We start from the raw sequence: 23,880 nt of genomic DNA on the forward strand, positions 1-23,880 counted from the left end.
CGCCGTCTTTATAGAAATGTATCACCAATGACAATTACAGCCCCTCAATTTCTGAATGAAAGGAGACAGCCAGTATATAGTTGGTATAAATGACAATTGTGTTTTGTGTTTAGCGGACCAGTGTTTTCTGCTCTTTTTCTTACGCTCTTGTATTTTGGCTTCGTCCATTGCCGGCGCCCTCTATCTTACCGCGATAACACTGTTGTACTATTCTCCACTAATAGAATTTTTTACGCTTCCACACACAAAAAACGACAATTGAGATTGTGGCTAGAAAAATAGACTCTTTACCAATTTGAATCTCCGATTAAAAAACAAGTTATTATCAATTTGACGGATTAAGGATATCCTCGTGTCATCAAAACTTTTTTTTTTCTTTCTTTTTACGAGAACGGTTTGTAATCCGAAGAAGGAAATCCTGTCTGTCAAAATACTCGAACCATAACCTAAGTTTTCCCTTTGCTAAGATTATAGAGAAAAAAAAATGACCAAAAAAAAGAGTTATCTTTTGAAGTTTCATTTTAATGACCTATAGTGCTCCTCTCTATGGCTTTCACAGCTCACTGCCATAATCTCAGTTGAGACCACATAAATAATCGATAATACCAATAGTATACCAGTCCCAATTTTCAATCCCCACCTACCAAACCAGATTTTAGTCCTCACATACTAAAGGAACATGCCAAAAATGCCAAGATATTCAAGCTTTCATCAAAATATCCATAAAATAGGATTCCTATACTCCTTTGACTTTTTTTTTTTTTATCCGCAAATTTGACTTTGAAAGGACCTAAATAACGAGTTAGGATCCTCTGTGCCCAAAACTCTTGTGTCTCTGTGTTGATGAGTTTTTCGGTCATTGGATTTGAAACATAACAAAAAAAATATACAATCCAACGACCGAAAAACCCCTCGGCACAAAAGCACATGAATTTTCGGAACAGAGAATATCAGACCCCTCTAAATAACTACTACTATAAAAGGTAGAATCAAGGTACAAGATTGTTTCAGAGAAAATTGTCCGGTGCTCCAATGTCCCTCCAAGCCATACTACTATCTGATCTTTGGGTTGAAGATTGAAGTACCTCTTATAATAGTCTGAGTATGCATTCCTAGGTCGCTATTGGCGGATATATTATCTGGACGAATGATAAAACCCCTCCTTTTATTCGAGTGACAAAATGCCGGGTAAAGGCGAAGAAGAATATCTTATTCACAGCTATAGCATATTAGCAATCACTATTATTCATGTCCTCCTCGGCTCCTCGCAAATGGACCTTGGAGCAATAGTTTTAGGTGCCCATGATGTTAACGTAGGTCGCCTGTCTGGCATATTCGATTCTCCTGGTTATATCACGTGAAACCATACCAATATTTTTGACCAGTATAAAGTTTTGAGGAAGGGTAATTTGTAGCATATCGCACCAACAATGGGCATGTGAACTTCTGACCACTATACACAATACCTATCTTTGTTAAATGGTGGGGTTTTTTGAATAGGACCAAACCCAATTGCCTTGCTTTAGAGTAAAATAATACAGAAAGTCTGTCAGACACAAACAATCTGTTCATCGAGATGTGGGGTCCATCACGGATCCTATACAAACGATCCGCTTCTTTCATTGAAGTTTAAAACATTTTTTTTAATGAACAAACGACTCGGATCGTGGACGTGCATGTTTTGAATTTAATGAACGACTCGGATTGTTTCAGTAACTGCGATTATGAAATCACACTTATAGACTACTATGTTTCTTAGGAACAAAATTATAATAAAATCATGTGACTGTGATAATGAAATCAAAACATTTCGTTCTGAAGAACGAATCGGAGATTGGAATAGATAAAATAAATGAACAAAAGAATTAGAGCGAGGTTGTACGTCGGCATCCAAGCTTTTTGTCAATCATCTTCGGCATCCAAACTTGACTGCGAATCCATTTATAGTTATTTGAGGAATTCCCATGAGAAATCACAATGGTTAATGTTGGGTAAATTGGTCCCATAAAAAAAAAAATAATAGTAATTTGGGTTGGCAAGATTGAATCAGAACAAGGCGGCTTCTTTCAAAGTCAAATATGGAAACTTGTAACTTGGGCTAATATATACTACTAGTATGTCACTTGGTCAAGTACAGTATAAGGAAAGTGGTCTGGGTTTCAACAAAGGAGTGCTGAAGTATGGAGAAGCACCTAAACAAAGTTTCCAAAACATTTTTCTATACATACCAAAGGTAGGGGTGTAAAATTTGTCCGGGTCAGCCCCGACCCATAAATAATTAGGCCGGGCCGGGCCCGTTCAACTTTAAAAATTGGAAAAATGACGGCCTAGGAAGTGTTTTGATAATTAATATCCGTCAAGGACATGCTGAGGTCCAACCTGCAACCCTAACATATTCAGGCTATGGGCTCGGACCTGAGCTCTGTAGGACCTTTTTCTAAGAACATTCATTTATAGGAGCAAAATAAAAAATATTTGAGCAAATTCTTAGTATATTAATTGCTTGAATGAAAGGTACTTCCTCTGTCCCTAAATAAGTGTCCGGCACGCAAAATTAGGCCTTCAAAAAGATGCATTTGTTTCATTAAAAAAATTAATTTTTTTTACAAATCAATAGATAGCAATGAGTTCTATTAGATTGTGAAAAAAGTTTAAATTTTTTAATAAAAAATATGCATGTTTTGTAAAGTCTAGTTTTTCGCGTCGGACATTTATTTAGAGACGGAGGAAGTATTTTTTTTTAATCGGCAATGAAAGGTATTTTTTTTGATTACATGAATAGAATAAAAGTGTTTTTGGAGTGCATGGCTCAACACAATGTGGGTGACATATAATTGAGTAATTACTGTACGCAAAAAACTTCTTTCTATTAAACAAACCACGAGACATTACAAAAAAAATTATAATTAACATGAGAGTGGATAAAATCGCATCACTAAAGACCGAGTAGTATATCCCAACAACTACATGCTTGACAAACACTTGTCTACACCATCTCAGAAAAGGATTGGAGGATGGCGTTGTACACATCCGGACCGTCCGTCTTGGCAATCAATAATTCAGGTTGATCGATGTTCTACGTAATCTCAGCCGTCCAACCATCTAGACAATCCTGACCATTGCTTGCCGAAATGAAAAGGCCAGATGTGCAAATCATCATCTCCCAGTCAATAAGAAAAAAAATTACCAATCAGTTGTCAAAGTGTCCAAGCTACCATTGGGCCGTTGGTATGTGTTGTTGAAGTGTCAAATTAGCCATTGGACGTTTATGCTCGAAGTGTCAAAGAAGCCATCAGGCTATTGGAGCCTTGAATCCGCTGTCCTCACTTTTTTTTTTTTTAAATCAAATTTGTCTTTCACTTGTAGTGTTGTACAATCAAAATGAATTGAAAAAGGTTCCCATTCCTCCGTCTGTGTTTTTTTTATACACGAACTGCAATAAGGACCAAAATTTAAAAAAAAAAAAACGAACAAAACTGCAATCGGGCTTCTTTCAGGCTAAATTCTTTGGACTTACGGCAGGGCTGATTGGGTAACCCAACATGCCAGGCCAGGCTTTGAAACCCCTAGACCAAGCCCTACTTATAGGGATGACATCAGGCCCGGGCTGGCTAAATATCAACGGGCTCGGGCAGGCTTTGGGGTCACTGGGCCAAATTTACACCCGTAACCAATGGTTATGTCTTGACGAGGTAAAAACTAAAAACTCCAATGTATGATGTATCATATACCAATGCTCAAAGCCTTCGACTCTGAGGTTTAAAGTACTGCAACCAAACATTATACTTTTTGGAACCCTTTTTTGGGCTTGGAAAACCAAGAGAGAGAGCAAGCGAATTTCTCTTACTAATACCCTGAAACGTTTGTGTGTGTATTTGCAAGGGGGTAAAAAAAGAAGAATGATACGGTGACCACATATGGATATCGTGTGAGGTGATGAAGCGCGATCCTTGTACAACAAATCGCATCGACTGATGGGTTTCTATGATGTCATACTTGCTAACTAACTTTGTTAGGCAACCGGGATCCAATTATATAAGCATCGATGTTCAATTAACTTTTTGCATAAACAAAATACAAATCTGCTCGAGGAAAAGCCTAAAAGATGTTCTCAAATCACCCAGGTGGACCAAGCTTTCCAACCGGTCCATCCGGTACCATTTCAAGCCTGGCCCTCAGGTTCAACATGCTCTGTTTAGAGGATTTAAGCATGATCATCAGTTCAGAGTGAGGGGAGGAAAAGTCACAAAAAGATGATACTCAAAATGTTCTTTTTATATGGCACAATACGTATATATGGTAGTATATCACATGAGAAATGTACAGATTTCTTTTAACAACTTGCAATCCACTATGAGAATACATGAACCTATTACTTTCCAAGCACTCTCACATCATAAACAGAAGAATCAGAAGAAAAGAAGGGAGGAAAAAAAAACCTGCTGCCTAAATAGGAAACACAATCAACAAAACTTGATCCAAGCACTGTTCGGAAGCGAGGCTTGTAGAAGTACACACTCCCTTCAAACCCAACTCCGTGCCCCTTTTTTTCCTTCATTTTTTGATTATCTCAACCATGTACATAGTTTTTCTTCATTTTTCGATTATCTCAACCAACTACGTACATAGTTTCCATGAGGCAGTCGCGGAAACTTTCACTGGAAGCAAGCACGAAGAACATGGACAACGCTCTACTCCTCAGTTTCCTTTGGTTCATCCAAAACAAATTCGGCATACAAATCCTTTAGAGCGATCACAACTGTAGTTATCAGCGGTCCCATTATTGCTCCCTGTGCAATAAACCCCAACAAGAACCATTCATCAGAAAACTCAAATCAAAATTAAATGCCAGCAGTATGAAGACTTCTTCCATAAGAGATTGCACAAAACCGTTTCCCATGTCATTAATCAAATGGTAAATGAAGAACAAATATGAGGAAACACAAGGAAACGAATGTTGTCACTTATCAACAAAGTGAATGGACGCGATTCAAACGAGGCTAACATCAACAACAACCGTTACTTAGCGTTTCATGAGCTGTGTTCACTTCCTATAAGGATTTATCACTTTTTCATCGCGAAGTGTAGAGGTTATTAGAGCATCTTGATAAGAGGCATCAAGATTTAACACCAAAACCGTGGTTGCTATCTTGCATTGAATTTTGAAGAGCGAGTTTTATTAATGCTGAACCTCGAAATTTTCTAACTCTTGGTATTTGAGGCATCTACGGGAGATGCTTTTAGCTACCAATCAAATAAATCATTAACTGAGTTCTATAACTAAATCTCTACACAGAAAATTACCACATTTGTAAACAGTGGAACTCATAATTCGGTATGCTTCACGTATGAGCAAATCATAAACCTTAATTCATGTCAGGACAAGGGTATTAATTCCTAAACTATTTCATGATGGAGAACATAGGAAGACAAAGGAAGAGGATGTAATGAAGAATTATGTATGAGGAATGACAAAAGGGAAAGGACCGTTGGCAGTCTACCTCAACTGCAGATGGGAACAATGTCACTCCACCAATGATGCTAAGGCCAGTAAGATATGCACTATGTCCAGGAATATCTTCTAGAATTTCAGATGTGCCATAATCCATAACCACAAGATGGATAATGGACAAACTGATTGCCAGCACATATCTACCTTCCAACACCAATTGCAAAGCTGCTGGAATGGTAGAAAGCCAATACGGGAGTATTGGCAAGAAAGAGCTGACAAGTGCAAGTACAGTTGACATGTACAAGAAGTGTATTGAGTATAGTCTAAACAAAAGCCAAGTAAGGCATCCCTGAAAGAAAGCAATCTCAGCAGTAGCCAACAAAACACCAGAAATAGCTTTGTCAAGGACTTCAACACATCGAATCCTCGCGGATTTTGAAATGGGAAGCATATGAATAACTTGCTTTGTTACCCCGCCGGACTCTGATGTGATGAGATAATACAAAACCCAAAAGAAAACCATCAACTGAGACACGAAATTCAAAACACCTGCTGCTCCAGAGATGATTGAGTTACCAATTGAAAACATAAGCTTAGTGCTCCCTCCTAGAACAGATATACTACTTGTAAGTACGCGTTGTGCGACGTCCATTCCTTGGACGGCGAACCCCTTTGCCTTTTCAACCAAATCCTCCCTGGTGATCAACAACTCCCTAAATATTGCATCCAACTCAGTATAAATTAGGCCCCATTCGCGATTCCTAACCCTATTCTTCAAACTTAACATTTTCTCAGTATATGGGGATTGGGTTGTCAAAGCTGTGGAATCTTCGGAAGAATTCACCGGAGGGGTGATGACAAAGTGTTTGATTCCAGTAACAAACTCGGTCAAATTATACTGCATTGCATAATTATCAATCTGATAGGAAACCGTCTCGTAACACTTTGTAGTGTACATATCCACCATCCCAGGCACATCATTCTCATCCATCCATTTCTTAACTCCAATCTTCTCCGCATAATTATTCTCTTCCACGTGAGACTTCAACGAGATTACTGCATCCTTGCCCTCAACTCCAATCTTATACGAAAAGAAAATCGAACCTGCCAAAAACCCAACTATCATTCCAACTATCAACCCTATTGCCACAATTGTCTTCAACCTTTTTAGAATCCCCCTCGTGAAAAATGCACTAATAGCAGTGCGGCGAAAACTATGACTCCTAAACGACGAAACAGCAGACATTGTCGACTCAACCGAATTATAGCTGAACATAAATCCGAAAGCGATCATCGAAATCGACCCAATAGCCCCAATTTGCTCATAAATCATAACAAAAACCCAAAATGACACAAGCCACTGCACTATTTTCGAAAACCCACTTCGATTCCGCCGCAAAACTCGATCTTTCTTTCTTCTAAGTACAATTCTAGCACAAATGTCACGAATGTCGAAAAGGGAACCCATAAAAACCCTAAAAACAGCCACGGGAACTGCTAATACAGTCTCAGTGAGCCCCAGTTTCAAGGGCTCGGACCAAAACCCGACTAGGGTTTGTTGAATCCCTCTCAAGGGGATTGAACAGAGCACGGCCCACTGAATCGGGCGCAGGTATCCTTCGAGGATTTTACACACGAAGTAGACTGTGAAAATGGTGAAGGCGAGAAAAGCGTGGGCCATGGCTATGTACAACGCGAGACGTACCTCGGGGGCGCCGGTTAGGGCATTCCTGTGTGGGTCGTGGGCGGCAGCCGGAGGCGGCGGAGCGTGATTCTCCGGGGACGGCGCCGAGGGGTTGCAGGGTTTTTGCATGGAGGCTGATCGGAACATTTCTTCCCAGGGGGGAGAGGAGGGGGTTGGGTTTGTGGAATTGTTGGTTTCTGAATATGGGATGAGCTCCATTTTCAGGAGAGAGAGAAGATGAGACTTTGTTCCTTGGGTAGTTTTGGATATTTTGGCCGGGGGCAGGAAGAGAAATAAAATAATAATTGAAGAGACGAATGACAAGAGAAAAGATAGAAAGAAATGAGAAAAAATAGAGTAATAATTAAAAAAGAAGAAGAAGAAGATAATAATTACAGAACAAAATTAAAAGGAAAATTTTAAAATCAGTCTAATGAGCTGACAATATTAAGTATGTGAATGTGTATTAAAGGATGTAAAAAGTGAACAGAAATATATGTTTTTTTTATTTTCTAATGTATTTATCGTCAGTCCACTGAGCTGACAATATCAAGACCGAAACTAAATTTTTTTTAAATTTAGAAACCAACAAGGCCGTTATAACTGGCGCTGAATTGGGGAAAGAAACAGAGTGCTGTGAGTTTGTGACGGATTTGGAATTGTGGAGAGAGAGAGAGAGAGAATTGCAGTCTGCAGAGAGATGGTTGGATGATCAAAGGAATGTACTGTTGGAGGAAAATGATGAGGAAATTACGTGGGAAAATGATGGGGAGGAATGTGGGCCCGTTTGGGTTTGGAGTCTTTTGGACCATGGAGTAAATGACGAAAATAGCATTTACCTGTCCAAAACGACTTTCAAAAATTGCCAAGTGAGAGGTCACCACACTTTAATCTTATCGATGGAAAGGGACCCGCAAAAGGGGACCGTTGATTAGGACGTGTTTACAAATTATACAAGGCATGTTCTGAGGCTGTGGACCATCAGCAATTTTCTATTGGTGGGGGCTGGGAGCACCGAATGATATCTTCTGGGGCTCGTTTGGTTATGAACAAACTATAGTAAGTACTGTAACAACTAACACGTGCAGAAAAAGACAGATCTTAGACTTAAAAAAGTACTCCTACAACTACTCCAAGATAATGTTGCTAAAAAGGAGGGGGGCCATATGAACACAACTTTCCAAAAAAAACTCCGGACCCAATTGTATTCGGAGCCCCGTCTCATGTATGTAAGCCTATATATATCGAACTGTTATTCATACAGTTGTGTTCGGAGTAGTTTTTTGAAGTAGTCATCTTTAACATTAACTTTTGGAGCAATGCTTCACGCACTTTCCATCGAAGCAAATAATCGCATGACCTATACACACTTTTTGTGGTAGGAAATTTTATGGTAGGTTTCACACCGGACTTCGGAGCATTGATCCAAGAGTATTGAATAATAGTGGAGTATTTCCTAAAACTCATCTAAACACAATGCAAAGGAGCAGGAAAAAACTGAAATATCTAGTAGCCTCTATGTGTGTTAATAAACTTTTGAGAGAGTACAATATTTTTTCAAAGCCGAAATGATCCAACTAACTAATGTTTTTTTATTTTGATAACCGGATGTCCCGGCCAGTTTTCGCACAAACTGATCAGACCCGAAGGATTTTTGAGATAGGTTCAATCAGCGTACTCGTATATTCCCAAAAAGAAGAACAGCATATCCGTCAGTTTTCCTTCCTTCATAAAGAAACTGACCTCAAATCCTTCAAAGCCAGTTCAGTAGTAACTTTTCTGTGATTAAAATTGTTTTTCCACTTGGCTTTTCATAGACATCACTAATACTCTCAGCAAGAAGCATCACAGAAGACTACAGAAACTAACCCTACGAACAAATAACAAAGAGAGCATACAAAGACAACATGATCTAATGACAATAGTATTTGCTCAAGGAAAATTAAAAGCACACATATATGAAAATATTCAAATTACCTCAATAGGAGATGGGAACAACGCCATTCCACCGATGATGCCAAGCCCTGTAAGATACGAGCTATAACCGGGTACTTCCTCTTGAATTTCTGATGCACCGTAGTCCATAAGCACAAGATGAATTATGGGCAAACTCAAAGCTAATAAGAATCTTCTCTCCAACACCAATTGGACCGCTGCTGGAATTGTCGAAAGCCAAGGAGGAAAGATTGGCAATAGAGGGCTTATAAAAGCAAGCAAAGTTGACATGTACAAGAAATGTATAGAGTACAGTTTGAACAAAAGCCAAGTGAGGCAACCCTGAAACAAAGCGGCCTCAGCTGTGGCCAAAAGAACACCTGAAATCGCGTTGTTCAGAACTTCAATGTACCGAATCCTCGCGGATTTTGTAATCGGAAGCAGACCGATAACTTGTTCGGTTAGCCCACCGGATTCGGATGTGATGAGATAATACAGCACCCAGATGAAAATCAGTGACTGCAACCCAAAGTTAAGAACACCCATTGCTCCAGAAATAACAGAATAAGCAATTGAAAACAAGAGCTTTCCGCTTCCTGCCAGGAAGAATATGCTGCTATAAAATGCATTTTGCGATAAATGCATCCCTTCGGCAGCAAACTCTTTCGTTTTTTCAAATATATCCTTCCTCGTGATAACTAATTCCCAGAATATCGCTTCAAGTTCCTTATAAGCAGTTCCCCACTCACGACTCTTAAAGTGATTTCCTAGACTTAGAAATTTCTCCACGGAAGGAGATGTTATCAAAGCTGCCTGATCATCAGAAGACTCAGTTGGGGCTGCTGTCACAAAGTGCTTTATCCCACTGAAGAAATCAGTCAAATTGTAATGTGAAGCCCAATTATCGACATGTTGAGAGACTGTTTCGTAAAAATGGTTGGTGTACCAGTCCAGTATTTGGGCGATATCATTGTCTTCCATCCACCTTTTTATACCCATCCTCTCTGCATATTTACTCTCCTGGACATGGGTTTGGAGCATTATCACCGCATCTTTGCCCTCAACTGCTATCTTCCAAGAAAAAAAGATCACACCGGCCAAACCCCCCACAATCATTCCAGAGATCAACCCAATTGCCACAAGGGTATTCAATCTCTTGAGAATCACTTCCCTTAAAAATGTGCTACTTGTACCACAACCACTGCTCCTACTCCTATACGAAGAAAATACATCCACTGTCGATTCAAGAAAGCTGGTACACGTGAAACTTAAACCAAGAAGCGCTACGGATCCAACACTCCCAGTTCGCTCATATGTAATTACAAAGACCCCAAAAGATAAAAGCATCTGAATCACCTTGGCAAACCCATTTTTACTCTGGCCAGAAAACTTGGATGTCGTTTGATGAAGAACAACTGAAAACCAGAGATCACGGACATTTACAAGGGTACTCAAGATAGCCTTTAACAAAGCGACTGGTATTGCTAAAAATGTTTCAGTAAAACCTAATCTCAAAGGCTCTGACCAAAAGAGGACAAGAGCACGTTGGATTCCTCTCAAAGGAATGGAACATAGCACTGCCCACTGAATTGGCTCGAGATATTCGCCAAGTGGATTGTAGATATTGTAAAGCAAGAATAAGGTCAAGGCAAGACCTGCGTGGGCCGTGGCTGTATAGAGAGCAAGGCGTACTAGAGGATCACCTGAAGGGTTATTCTGGTTGGTCTCTGGTGGAGTGGTGGTTGGCTCCTGTGGTGACTGAACATTGCTATCAGACAAAGAAGCGTTGTTTTGAGGGGATGTACTGCGATTGGGATTCCATAAGGAAGCTGGTCGAAACATGACTTGCCATGGGAGGGTGGAAGAACCATGACCAGTTTCAGAAGCATGATCTGTTTGGTGAAAGCCATCACTCTGGACCTGCTAGACCAGTCATAAAACAAGAAACACAAGATTTTACTCCAGTAAGTTGTACATATAGAGGACTGTATCAATTCCTAACATGGCATTCTGTACTTTAGAGTTAAGATAACTAGCAGTGAAGCCATGTATACCCGATTGCCAGCACACTAACATTAAGAGGGACTCTATAAGACTAGAATACCGGGCTTCCACAAAAATGAATGTCAATGTTACAGGTAAGATCTGTTAACAATCTGCAGCAGGTAACCTTGTGAAGTTTATTTGTAAAATAGAAATCCCCTCTCCTGTTGACTGATTCCTAATAACTATAGTTAAATCATTCACTTTCTTTTCTGTTTGATTTCAAAGCTGAAAAATCCAATCATTCTCATCCAAATCAACATGACTTCAACTGAACTCACAGGCTTCAGCAGTGACCTCAATTAAACCTTTTGCTCTTTTCTATCCGAAAAGGGATGGAGACTGTGGTTTACCCTTCTAGTGTTCTTATTTCGAGCATTGAAAGAAACAGCAACGGAACAAGTCAAGAAATTCCCTACAAAACATCAACTCTGAAGATGGGGTAAATTGGAATCTGGAACTTACGTGTGTATCGCTGGAGACGGTGTTCGGCTCATGCTCTAGGTTTTCACTAGCCGATCCCAGTGGCAGTAGAACCTGATGGTTTTCTGGTGACGGATTGTCGTTTTGATCAGGTGATGATGATGATGATAACAATGAACTTGGTCTTTGGAAAGAAGCTGAACGAAACAAGGCTTGCCAAGAGAGGTCACTTTTGGATTCGAGCTCAATTGATAAACCACCCTGCCAAAAATTGTCAAACAGTATCGGCCACAAGTCAGAATCAGAGAGGTAATCCATTCCCAGCCTCCCATTTCTACTTTCAAATAACTAGAAGTGAAGCCGCACAAGCACAATTCTCAACAAACTAATATAAATAGGGTCTCTATCTCTACTTATCATAAATATTTGTTCTAGATCATCTTCTTACTTCATCCTCTTAATAGTTACAAAGGCACTGTTGACCGCTTTCAGTTTGAATGCCTAACACAACCTAATTAATAGTCATTACAAAAATAGAAAAGTTCCTTTCATCTTGTCTTGTCAACTTTGTCAAGCAACGATAGCCATACATGGGAAATTCTAATGATTACCAAAATCACATTTTTATGTCAGTATTGTCGAAATCACATGATACCAATCATGGCATCAAACAGGTTGGGCTTGATTCTTGTTCCAGCTTGCATGCATAAATTTCAAGAGAGAGCAAATTTGCTCGAGCAAAGCAGCTTATATATACTCTGTGGTAGACCACTACTAATTAAACCAAGTCAAAATGCAAAGAACCGAACTCGGGCATACCCATGCGAAATGGGCAAGCAAAGGACATGCAGCCTGGGAGAGCAAAGCTTAACGGCCAACCACACTAATGTTGGGTTTTTTAATTTAGTCTCGATTTGCATTTTGTCACTTTGTTGAACATGAACTTATTACGGTAATTGGTGATGTATCAATAACAACTTAAGCTTTTAGATGAGCCAGCGATTGGCAACTTAATAAAACAAGAGACACCACTTACTGGTACCAGCCAAAAAACAGCTAAAGCAGCATGATACTGAATTATGTTCCAGACCATGAGATTTGAGCATCTTAAATGAGATGGTCCAGACCAAGCACAGCTGCCAGGTGCTCAATTATGTTTTTTTTTTTTTCCTTCTGGGCATAATCGTCAAGAATTGAAGACTAGCATGTTCCATGAACTTTAATCTCTAAAAAATTGTTTATTTTACTTCCTACTTCTGGATTCCTGACTTGCAATATTATATGATTCCACTATCTAGGCACCGCCCTCCTCCAGAAGAAGATTTATATGACCTGCCAAGTAGAGTCAGTATTCTCTTTATTTTTATGTACAAAACTAATAACTGAGTTGGGAGAATCCCAACTTCCATAAAATTTTCTATATTTTTTATTTGGTCAAAGTTTCAAAGCAAATGATCAATATGGAAAAATATTGTCCATATTCTGAGTTACAAAGATGCCCTTTAAAGAGCAGATTGGCGAGAAAATATTCTTGCCAAAATTGTTGGTTCCTACTTCTCGCTAAGTTTTATTTTATTTTATTTTTTTTACTCTTGATTTCAAACTTGAAAGGGAGATTTTCTTCAACCCAATCAACAAATTTCATCGCAACTCAAAGCTTTTGGCTAGGTCTGCAAGCAAACCAAGCTGCTCAAGAGCAGCTCAAGGATCGGCTCGTTAAGGCTCGGCTTGACTCGGCTCAATGACTCGTATAATTTTTGAGCCGAGGTCGAGCTTGAGTTCAAGGTTTGGGGTCATTTAGTAAATTGGTCAAGCTTAACACCCTAAAGCTCAGCTTCCCTCGAAAAAGTAAGCTCAACTCAGTAGGGACTCGGCTTGTTTACAGTCAAGCCGAGCTTGAGCTCAAGTTTTTGGCCAAGCTCAAACACAATAAAGCTCGCCTCGGCTCGGCTTGTTTGGAGTTGGCTTAGGCTTCAATTCCTTTTCCAATTGTAATATCCGAAAAAGAAACAATGAGGTTTGGCTGCTTCTTAATAGGAGGATTAGCAAGGGAACAAATAGAAGTCCCCATAGAAAAGTATGGAAAAGAAACATAAGAAAAACTTGACAATGGGTAAAATGGTAATTTACATGGTTATGGCTGGAGGCATTGTTCTGCTTGTGATCTAGGGTTTCACTGGACGATGCCTGCGGCGGTGGAACCCGGTGGTTTTGTGGCGGCGGAGGGTGGTTTGGTTGATCAGGAGAAATTGGTGATGAAGTGGGTTTTTGGAAAGAAGCTGAATGAAACAAGGCTCGCCATGATAAGTCATTGTCTTTTTGAACCGATGATAAGTCATTGCTTGATTCTAACTCTTTCGATAAATCTCCCTGCCAAACAGAGAGAGAGAGAGAGAGAGAGAGAGAGAGAGAGAGAGAGAGAGAGTTATTTCTACCAGAAAAAGACACTTCCTTTATGAAAATTAAAAACAAAAAAACAGAGAATACAGCAAAAATGCTTCCCCTAGTGAAATTTGTTATGCTCCGTTTGGAACTGGAAGAAAATGGGAGGACGAAGAGAAAGGAAAAGGGAAGAAAAATGAAAGCAAAATTGTATTGTGCACACAGATTTTTCTATTATCTCTCCTCTTTCTCTCCAAACCAAACAATGAGAGATTTTTTTTTAAAAAAATTCCCTTCATTTCTCTTCTTTTCTACAAAGTTCTAAACGAAGCATTAGTGTTTTTCAAATAATTTTTTTGAAAAAGGCAAAAAAATTGAACAAGAAACACCAGAATAAAATATATTTGGGTGAGTCCTTGGTGACTATTGTCATATCTTCTATACATTGATATTGATATGATATGATATGATCCATTGAAGATTGAATATAGTCCCATTGTTATCGGTTTAACTCTGTAACCATTTCTGTTTCGTCGTCAAAATGGACAAACTTCTATTGAGAATAATGAGAAAGGGATAGAAAAGAAAAGTTGTGGTTTTTCACCAAATCTCACCAAAAGTAACGAGATTTGGTGAGGAAAAAATGGTCCAATAAAGACTCATACTTTCTCTTTTATCTCTCATCTTGTCTCACCATTTTTCATCTCTTTTACTGATCCATACAAGTGGAACTGTTCCCATTTCTTGTCTTTTTCTCACCCTTGTCCACCATCCAAATGGAGTACTGTTGGCAGGTGTTTGTTTGCTGCTTTAAATCTGCTTGACCCAGATTTTGTTTTTGGCTTTTGAGCTAAACCCATCTCTTAAATAAGTGAAATTTTGATGCAGATTTACTTCTGCTTTCCAATAATCAGAAACACTTCTATGTTAGTCTATGAGAAATTATCAAAAAAGGTGAACAGTGCAAACCTGATGAGGAATATCTAAGGATAAGGAGCTCCGGAGAAGAGGTCTTCTTGTGGTCTGCTCATCAGGCCTATTATACTCCGTTGGACTCTGGTTCAGACAAGATGATAGGGGATGTTTAAAAGACACAGACCGGCCAACCGGCCGACGACCACCATTGTGGTTCCGAGGGGTCGAGTTACGCTTCCGAAAGGAATAGGATCTCAACCTGACCCTCCACGATATGTCCGTTGATGATCGTGGATTGGACTCAATCCTCGCGCTGGGCTCCTCCATATCTTTGTCGAAACAAATGAAGGCACATCTTCCCCGCATAGTTTGGATTTTATTCTGACGGGGCTATATAAAGCATGCACTCGCGTGTTAAAGATGGAGAAGTGTTTGAGATAGAGAGGAGAGAAATTTCTCTGAAGCTTCCTCCCTCCATAGCCAGTCCAAAACCATAGAATTTTATAGGTTTTCTTGGTTAGTGTACATGTGACTCATTTGCATTTTGTATCCACCTGATAGCTGACAGAAAACCTGTTTCCATGTCAATTATGGGTTTTTTTTTTTTTTTTTGAAATGAATTAAAGGGTTTATATATTAGTAATATTTTAACTTCAACCATCAATATTATTTCCAAACTTAGTAGGTCCTGAACTTCTAGTTAAGCATGCGGGTTTTGTTAACTAAAGCACGCAAGGAGTTTTATCAGGACATGGTTTATAGCCGTATACACCAAAATAAACTTACCATGTATGGGCTCGTTTGTGTTCGCGCAACTGATACATAAAAAGAGACATTATTTCATAGGATATGTAATCTCATTGGACTAACACGGATGTGATCAATAATATTATTGCACTTATACCTCTGTTGTGCGTTGTACGTTTTACACTTTGTGTGGTTGTATATCTGATGCATGACTTCCATACCGAATATGTAGCCTCTTGAATATAAAGCCTAGTTCAATGCTCGTATCCAGCCGCCTAGACGAACTATATACTTCAATGCATAGTTTGCAGTAGCAAAGGTTGATGCAGGAAATGAGCAAGTCCACTAACACAATAACGAGTGTACAACAATCTACACAACATGCGGCATGCGGTACTACATGTCAATGATACAATGTCATGGTATCGATATGTTGTGCACGTTGTTGTGTTAGTAGAATTTCTCACGGAGGGAGAAAGGTTGTAAAAACATGAAACATGGTTAATAGGCTGACAATGACAAGATTAAATTAGCACCATCTAAACCATCCAATGAGAGAAGAGCAGCCCACATTAACAGATACATGCAAGTTTGATGTGTCTATATTAAATTAGTAGAAAACCTTTTCAGCTACAATTATGGCATGTATTGTAAAAATTAGGTCGGCATGTGTTGGTTAGAAAATTTAATCAACTTTCAAGGCTGCAGCTGGGGAAGCCATTATCCATTCTAGGGAGCCCCAGATTTTATAAGAATAAGTGCAGTTTTAGAGGCATTAGGAAATTGGTTAAGGCAAATAACATTTGGCCCTTCTGTTTTTTTGTGGTTAGAAAACTATGATTAGTATTCTAGGTTAAGGAATAGTATGGAAAAAACACTACTATTTATTACTAGTTGAGCAGACGGACACAAATGTTAGGGTATAGGTCAAAATACATGTGTCTGTAATCGTCTAACGCACATGGGTCCTACAAACATCAAACGGCTTAAGTCACATCAATGTGTCTGGAGATGTGGGTGGACAATCTGTGTCGAAAGCAATTTTGCTTAGGGGTGGGCATCGTGTCGTGTCATCTCGTGTTCGTGTTAGAATTCTCTCAACCCTAACCTGACCTGTTTAACTTTTCGTGTTATCGTGTCATGTCATATTCATGTTTCGTGTCAAAAAATAACCGACCCTAACCCACTAACTTCGTGTTGGGTTCGTGTCGTGTTATCGTGTCCTTTCATAAATTCTCGTGTCGTGTCATCTTGTGTTCGTGTCAAAATTCTCTCAACCCTAACCCGACTTGTTTAACTTTTTGTGTTATTATGTCGTGTCATATTCGTGTTCCGTATAAGGAAGAGCCGACCCTAACCCGCTAACTTCATGTCGTGTTTTCGTGTCATGTCGGAAATTCCCACCCCTAACTTTTGCTTATTAGTTATTGTTTTTAATTTGAAGTTACTCTTTAACCAATGAAACATAGGTGCTGATGGTTACTAAGAGTTGATTGGTGTTAGATACGGCATCAAAATAGACTGATTAAATCAAGATAGACTGATTTTATTAAAGATGCCATTCGCCACGTCTTATGACCAATAACAGCATCAAAAGGAGGTAAAGAAGGGGAGGCATACCATCGAAAGTCTTGAAAATAACCTGTCCTGTCCCATTTTTTTAGAAAGTTTCGTTTCGAACATGTTCCAAGATTCCAACATTTTTTGATGTGTTTGGGATGTCTCTAAAGCGATGAGTTTTTCGTATTCTTTGTTTGTCTTGTTTGTTAACCTTTCTTGATTTCTAGCCAAAAAGAATACTTTGTTGGTTTTCCCAGTTCACCTCGACTAAAGGAATTGCAAAAGTCGAAAAAAAAAAAGGATTGTCTTTTATGTTTTATTTGTTTTTCATATCTACAAGTTTGCAGCCTTTTGTATGTGATCTTTTTAGGCAGAACTGAACTAAAAGCAAAACTCTAGAGTGTGAATGCTCATCCCCAGAATTGTCTTTGCTGCCTTCTTGTGGAGGCCCCAAGGCTTAATCTGATTAACTTTGCAACCAATTCAGAGATTACACGCGTTAATTCTTCTGCGAAGGCAAATGTACGCACAGAGGCGGTAACCTAGAGCCATGGCAAGTAGGACCCAGACTTCTTCTAGTCCACCACTCAAGTTCACCGTGTCGAATGAAGGGGAACTCTGCAAACTTCTGCATCCTCCTTTGCTTTCACAATCATATAGTTCATCTCCTGAGTATTGCACTTTCAGCAGAAGCCTAAATCCGTAGTACATGAAGGATACGTACTTCATCCAGCGCATAAATTTTGGTATGTGCTGCAAATGACCAAAGCAAATAATGGCATCAGTCACATCTCATGTCTCATTCTCAAATGGAAAATCGTCTGAAAAATTATCTTTTTGTGGTGAAAACACGTCCAAAATGATGTGGGCAATAGCATTTTTAGAAGCATGATTGAAACTAGTAGCATTTTTAAAAGTATTGAGTGTGACTGGTGGGTGTTTGGATTTGAACGGAAAGGATAAAAAAAAATGCCTTAGGATTCTATATTATGAGAAATTTGTACAAATATCCATTTGTATAATCCTATACGTCTTGAAAATTACCCATCGAGACACAGGAATTACTCCAAGATAGTAACAAAATACAATTCTCATCTGTTGATGTCCGCTGTAAATTTTCATGGAACATCGGATCCAAGAGCAATGTAAACAAAAAAAACCAACATGATCCTCATTGGGCTGACAAGAGAACAGTTATTTGAGTAACTAAGTTGTCTTTGAATCTTGGTTGTTAGACGAATTTGTGGACGGAAATAAAAAAAGACAAACGATTTACAAAGCCGATAATTTTCCTCTTTCCCTATGTTTTCTTTTCTTTCTGCAAATTGCGCCAAATGATCCATGATCCTCACTCAACTTAAGTGTTTGATATGATATATTTGAATACCTGAACATAGTAACCTCCTGTGAGAAGAAACAGCATCAAAACCAAAGAAGCAATCATCCCAGCTGTTTTAATACTAAGAACTGCAGCACCAAACATTTCTCCAGCCCCCTAATTAGAAAACAAGAAAATCAATCAACAGTAATAACAGCAGTGGTGAATTGAAGAAATTTTGGATATCTTTCGACTAAAACTTGGATAAGTTTTTACTTACTTGGCTTGTAATAGCTATCAGAAGAACTGCAGACAAGGTCATGAAGAAGCATGTGACTGTTCTCTTGAATCCAGCCATGAAGTAAACAATGCCCATAAATAAACAAGGATAGAATACATGAGCCAACATGTCACATAAGGTGCTACACGCATAATACACGCTTAATCTGTACATATCGGCTTTCCTTTCTTTCACCAAATAGGTCTTCTCGAATGGGAAGACGTACACAGCTCCAAACAACGAGGAAGATGTCCAGAAAATGCATATGTAGAACATCAAACCAATCTGCATTTTGGGGGTTAATTATTGCTGAATTATGTTGAAGGAAAGATCCTCAAAAGAAGTAGAAAAGAAGAGAGAAAAGACAGGACAAACACACTACCATAGTACTATGTTTTTGTTTTTCTTTGTTTTCGGGTTTTGAGAAACAACCATCATAAGAACTTTGGAACTTTGGAGATCTTGCAATTTAGTTTCTGAGAAGTTTGTTGTCTTGAGAGAACTTTCTTGATAACAGTTTTTTTGGAAACAGTTCGACGAGCTACTCTTTTTGTGTTTCCAGGAAAATGAAAACAGAAAATGGGAACAATACCAAACAGGAGCGCAAACCTGATCTCTGAGTTGAGCTTCGGTTCCGTATTTTGATTTCCACCAAAGTAGGCCTAACAAGAGTGCAACTCCAAGTGCTTGGACTAGACGTAGTTTATCGAAGTAGTCTCTCCATCTCTCTATAAATGTTCTCTTGGACAAAATCACAAACTGTTCCCACCAACTTATTGTCCAATCCTTCTTAACTTGAATTCCGAAGCGCAGTTGATCTGATGCCCTGGCTTTCTGATGATTCTCTTCCTTCTCTTTCGGCTCCAATAAAGATTTGTACTTGAGTTGTAGATACTAACACAAACAACTATTGTGAGAGGAAAGAAACAAATGAAACAAGAAATGAGTGAGGCAACTCTATTCGGTTGTCATTTTCAGAACCAGTTTTGCAGAAGATCAGAAACTTGGACTTATTGCGAAGGTAAGACTATTTTTGAGAAAATTTTGATAAGATGATTCAATTTGAAAACTATTTCAACTAGAAAAAGGAATGAAATGTTTAGTTTTTAGGAACAGTTTCTAGTGAATGTTGCAAAAGCAACAAACATGACAAACTTTGCTCACTTTGATTACAGCCCTCTCGGGATCAGCAGTGCCTTGGGATGCGCGTAAATCCTCAGGCACCCTAATGTCAAGCACTTGTCCAGTTGCTAAATCTAACAAGAACTCTGCCGGATTCATGGCTATATCTGGGATGAATCTCAGAGACGAGAAGTAGTCCAACGAGTCTCTAGCTTTACCATAGTACACAGGGTAGCCTTCTGATATCAGCAGAACTTTGTCGAACGTGTGAAACATCCTGCTGGACGGCTGGTGGATTGTTGTGATTATTGTTCTTCCTGCCTATAAATTGATAGAAATGATATATCTTTTCAAATATGTCTCACTGTTGGCCCAAATCATAATGTCAAAAGTTTGGTTGGGATGCCAGTTTGTAGAGTCACACTGAATAAACTTATTTGGGAACTGTTTTCGCAAACTATTATCAACATCAACCCCCTTATCACGAAACAAAAGATGTCGTACCTAATTTACGGACTTTCTGTCATTTTTGGTGCAAAAACAACCCAAAAAGGGGCCGAGCACACGAGTAATGAATCCCAGTGGAGTGGGAAAATGCATGCAGAGAGTACAGGAAAAGAGAAATGTAGGAAAAAGTAATCACACTTCTACTCGGAATCAAACTAACAGTGTATCTAGTGACCAATATTGTGTTATACCTTAGCAAGACCCTGAAGGATCTGAAGGAGTCTATTTGCAGTGGTTGAATCAAGGCCTGAAGTCGGTTCATCAAGCAATAGTAGTGAAGGATCAACAAGAATTTCATACCCAATACTGGTCCTTTTTCTTTCTCCTCCTGAAATCCCTTTGACAAATGCTCCTCCTACTCTTGTGTGGCGGCATCTACATCGGATGGGGAATTCGGAAACACATGTTCATATCAGTTGCCATATATAATTCTATTACAAAAAGGAAAAAACTCTAAGCAAAACTTCAGCAAAAACCTTTCAAGGCCAAGTTCCTTAATAATCATCTCAACTCGCTCATATTTTTGTCGTCGGCTCATGCTGCTTGGAAGCCTTAGAAATGCAGAAAAAACTAGGGTTTCCTCCACTGTCAATTGTGGGAAGAGCACATCATCTTGTGTCACAAATCCGATCCTGCAAAGCAAATAAAAGATATTTGATGCAATATTATGGGAAAAACATTAAAAAAAAAATTAATGAGAAAAAGTGGTACAAGTATAACCTCCTTTTAAGAGCAGGACTATACGGAATGTCGTTGTAAGTAATGGTTCCCCTAACATTTTCATGCAATCTTCCTCCTAGTATCTTCAGCAAAGTAGTTTTCCCACTACCAGAAGGACCCATCAAGGCAAGGATTTCCCCAGGGCCAATGCTTCCTGTTATCCCCTTGAGTATGTGCTTGTGATTGTCCTGTTCCATGTTCAGCTGTGAGGCCACCGTTGAAACCACTGCCTTCACCGGATTTTCGGAAGAAGCTTGCCTAATTCTCACTTTGTACACCACATCAAAAAACTGCATTTTCATAGACATGCCCAAGAATAGTTTTAGTAATCTCCTCGAATGAAAAAAATTCCATTGAGAAAATGCAAGAATGTCATGATCCTCAAATAAAAACAAATGCAATGCTGTCAGATCAACTTTCAGATTAAAAAAAAAAAATGATTGAATTGTGGAAGACTGCAGGCCCCATTCAGGACGAATGGATCACTGTCATAACAGCATTTGAAATACGTACAGTTCCATTCGCGATGAATGTGGCACTGCCAGCACAAAGGTGTGATATACAAAAATCACAAAGAATATGGCAGGTTGTAGGCCCAATCCAGAACGTACGAATGCAGTTCCGCTAGCACAACATTCGCAATACTTCTAAATAATTACGGGTTTGTATCTTTCTGCTTGTGTTGAAACAAAAGTAAAATACGAAGATTGACAAAAACCTTGAGGAATATGGGGAGGGGGTGATCTAGATTTGTTTCTGGGGTTTCGACCTCGATATCGATCTCTGAGCAGCTTCTGTTTCTGAGGTAGGCTTGAGACATGAACTCCATGTGCATGGAACCCATGTTTGGAGCGGTTAGTGAAACGTCATGGATCTCATCTTGCCTCCCGACTTCCATTTTCTTGGAAGAGTATTGATCAAAGCTTGAAGAAGTTGAAAACTTTCTTTTTAATGGGGTAGTCCATCAAGGGTGTGATGTAGTGAATCAACTGTGACAAACCAAAATCTTGCCTATATAGTGGGGGAAGAATGTGTATTGTTGGGACACATGCTTTCTGTGCTAACTCAAAGTGACAAAATGGACCTTCTTCAAACCTGTTCTTGGTAGTTTGGTGCAACACTGTATTGCTTGCCAAGAACATGACTAATAAGTCCAGGATTTTTCTCTCTTTTCTCCTCCTCTTTCTTTTTCATTTACAAAAATTGAAAGCATGACTTTTGTTAGGCCCGGAGTGCCCCATAGATTTGATTACATAATGCTACTCCCTGCGACTGCTCTAAAATAGGCTTACGGGTGCGATGTCGAATGTCACAAAAAGACTTAATTGAAACCCTCCCTAACACCAATCGGTTTTAGGAGAGATGGTGAAAAAACGGTCTGACCACTTTGGTGCTTATTTCTATTTTGAAAAAATGGAAAAGGAACTGACTTGGAGTATTATATATGTTATCCAAAGTATGAATTCATGGGAAGATGATGCAACATGGAGATCTTTTGTGAAGATTGGAAAACATCAATAAAGGAAATGATTGTAGTTAGATCACTTATTTGACAAAGTTGTCACATCAAATTTTGGAGTTCAAATGGAAAACCAAAACGGAGAAAATTGAAAATAAAACAACATCATAAAAGTTGGGATGTAAAAGGTTCGGTTTGGTCCGTAATTAAGACAATCTTGCGCCCAACCGATTGTTGGCGATTTTGTAGTTTGGTGAACCAAAACCAAGCGATAATGAAAATTTTAACTTAACCAAACCGTTGTGCATCGTAGCGTTTCAATCTGATTTATTGTAATCCATTTGGGCCTCAAAATTGGACGAGGGTCTATTTGATTAGAAAGAAAATTATGATGAGAGGTGAATGGAAATCTTATTTTCTTCTATGTGTTCAGCTAAAATGAGAAGATTCATAAGAGGTGTTACAAAAAGGTTGGAAATATTACCCATGACATACTATTTAGTATTTACCCATGGCATACTAATAATACTATGACAGGAGAGTAAAAACAAACTATGGGGAGACTGAAAAGTCCACAAGAGTTTGTAACTTCCCAAAATAAATAAGTATTTTTGTTTAGCGCAAAAATGAAAACTATGTTGTACAAGAAAATTCAATTTCCAGCACTTCCTTCCATTTCCTTGTTAGCCTATTGCTAAGATTGTCATTTTTTCCTCTCGTAATTTCTGTCCTTTTTTCACCCTAATCAAATAAAGGCATAAATGTATCGGTCGGTCACTTTGGTTGATATCAGTCTAGGAAGCCTTGTCAATATTCAGACTACCACGATAGTTGCTCTGCTCATTCAGTCACTTTGGTTGGTATCAGTCTAGGAAGCCTCGTCAATAGTCAGACTACAGTGATAGCTGCTTTGCTCATCAATATCTTGCACGCACATCTCCGATATCTGACCGTTTGATTAATTTATCGCTAGTTTAACCTTCGTTTGATTTGCATATATTATTTGTTTCATTCGAGTGCAATTAGTCTTTTTCAATTGTATTTAATTTTTTTTGAAAAGAATTGAAGGAGTAGTATTAGATTCATTTTCGGCTTGACAAAAAAAAAAGTATTAGATTCACACGGTGGGAGTTGTAATATAGTTGTTATTAATATAATTCTTGCTCTCCCACCCAAAAAAAAACACATTAAAATGTTCCATCTCATACCGCCCGAGAAAATGCCATTTGATCTCATACCACCAGCAAAATGATAAAACGGGTAAGCAACCTAGGGTTGATAGGATATATGAAAAGGATCCATGAAATGGAAATCAATAGCTAATATTCACTGT

The 23,880-nt window shown here is 38.8% G+C and overlaps 2 protein-coding genes across 7 annotated transcripts; both read right to left on the bottom strand.

The window, feature by feature from the left end:
- Positions 1–4,257: 4,257 nt before the first annotated feature.
- On the bottom strand, positions 4,258–15,316 carry LOC131321718 (uncharacterized). Of its 6 annotated transcripts, none has more exons than XM_058352618.1 (6): positions 14,965–15,316; positions 14,889–14,931; positions 13,668–13,907; positions 11,580–11,798; positions 9,114–10,994; positions 4,258–4,790 (listed from the first exon to the last, which is right to left on the bottom strand). In XM_058352618.1, the coding sequence occupies exons 1-6, from the start codon at positions 15,198–15,200 to the stop codon at positions 4,692–4,694; spliced, it is 2,718 nt and encodes a 905-aa protein (XP_058208601.1). In that variant the 5' UTR covers positions 15,201–15,316; the 3' UTR covers positions 4,258–4,691. The 6 variants fall into 6 exon arrangements, with proteins under 6 accessions (XP_058208601.1, XP_058208602.1, XP_058208604.1 ...); XM_058352619.1 differs by having other exon boundaries at positions 9,114–10,486; positions 10,775–10,994; positions 14,889–15,316; XM_058352621.1 differs by having other exon boundaries at positions 9,114–10,486; positions 10,775–10,991; positions 14,889–15,314.
- A 2,308-nt stretch (positions 15,317–17,624) lies between these two features.
- Positions 17,625–22,100, bottom strand: LOC131322707 (ABC transporter G family member 26). The gene is made up of 9 exons (XM_058354129.1): positions 21,807–22,100; positions 21,089–21,378; positions 20,845–21,000; positions 20,560–20,743; positions 19,904–20,182; positions 19,349–19,633; positions 18,740–19,024; positions 18,529–18,636; positions 17,625–17,894 (listed from the first exon to the last, which is right to left on the bottom strand). Exons 1-9 carry the CDS (start codon positions 21,984–21,986, stop codon positions 17,625–17,627), a joined length of 2,037 nt encoding a protein of 678 aa, XP_058210112.1. The 5' UTR covers positions 21,987–22,100.
- Between the last annotated feature and the right edge of the window lie 1,780 nt (positions 22,101–23,880).

The sequence above is a fragment of the Rhododendron vialii genome, chromosome 4a, assembly GCF_030253575.1.
Source record: "Rhododendron vialii isolate Sample 1 chromosome 4a, ASM3025357v1".
In the NCBI taxonomy this organism is placed as follows: domain Eukaryota; kingdom Viridiplantae; phylum Streptophyta; class Magnoliopsida; order Ericales; family Ericaceae; genus Rhododendron; species Rhododendron vialii.

What these genes read in the sequence shown, in the direction of transcription:
- LOC131322707 (XM_058354129.1), bottom strand. Translation starts at nt 21,986, where the DNA reads ATGGAAGTCGGGAGGCAAGATGAGATCCATGACGTTTCACTAACCGCT. An exon ending in CCCTCCCCATATTCCTCAAG is followed by an intron (nt 21,379 to 21,806) that starts GTTTTTGTCAAT and finishes ATGAAAATGCAG; the next exon opens with TTTTTTGATGTGGTGTACAA. An exon ending in TGATAGCTATTACAAGCCAA is followed by an intron (nt 18,637 to 18,739) that starts GTAAGTAAAAAC and finishes TTTTCTAATTAG; the next exon opens with GGGGCTGGAGAAATGTTTGG.
- LOC131321718 (XM_058352616.1), bottom strand. Translation starts at nt 15,200, where the DNA reads ATGCGGGGAAGATGTGCCTTCATTTGTTTCGACAAAGATATGGAGGAG. An exon ending in CCTTAGATATTCCTCATCAG is followed by an intron (nt 13,908 to 14,888) that starts GTTTGCACTGTT and finishes TCTGTTTGGCAG; the next exon opens with GGAGATTTATCGAAAGAGTT. An exon ending in TGTTCCCATCTCCTATTGAG is followed by an intron (nt 4,791 to 9,113) that starts GTAATTTGAATA and finishes TTTATTGCACAG; the next exon opens with GGAGCAATAATGGGACCGCT.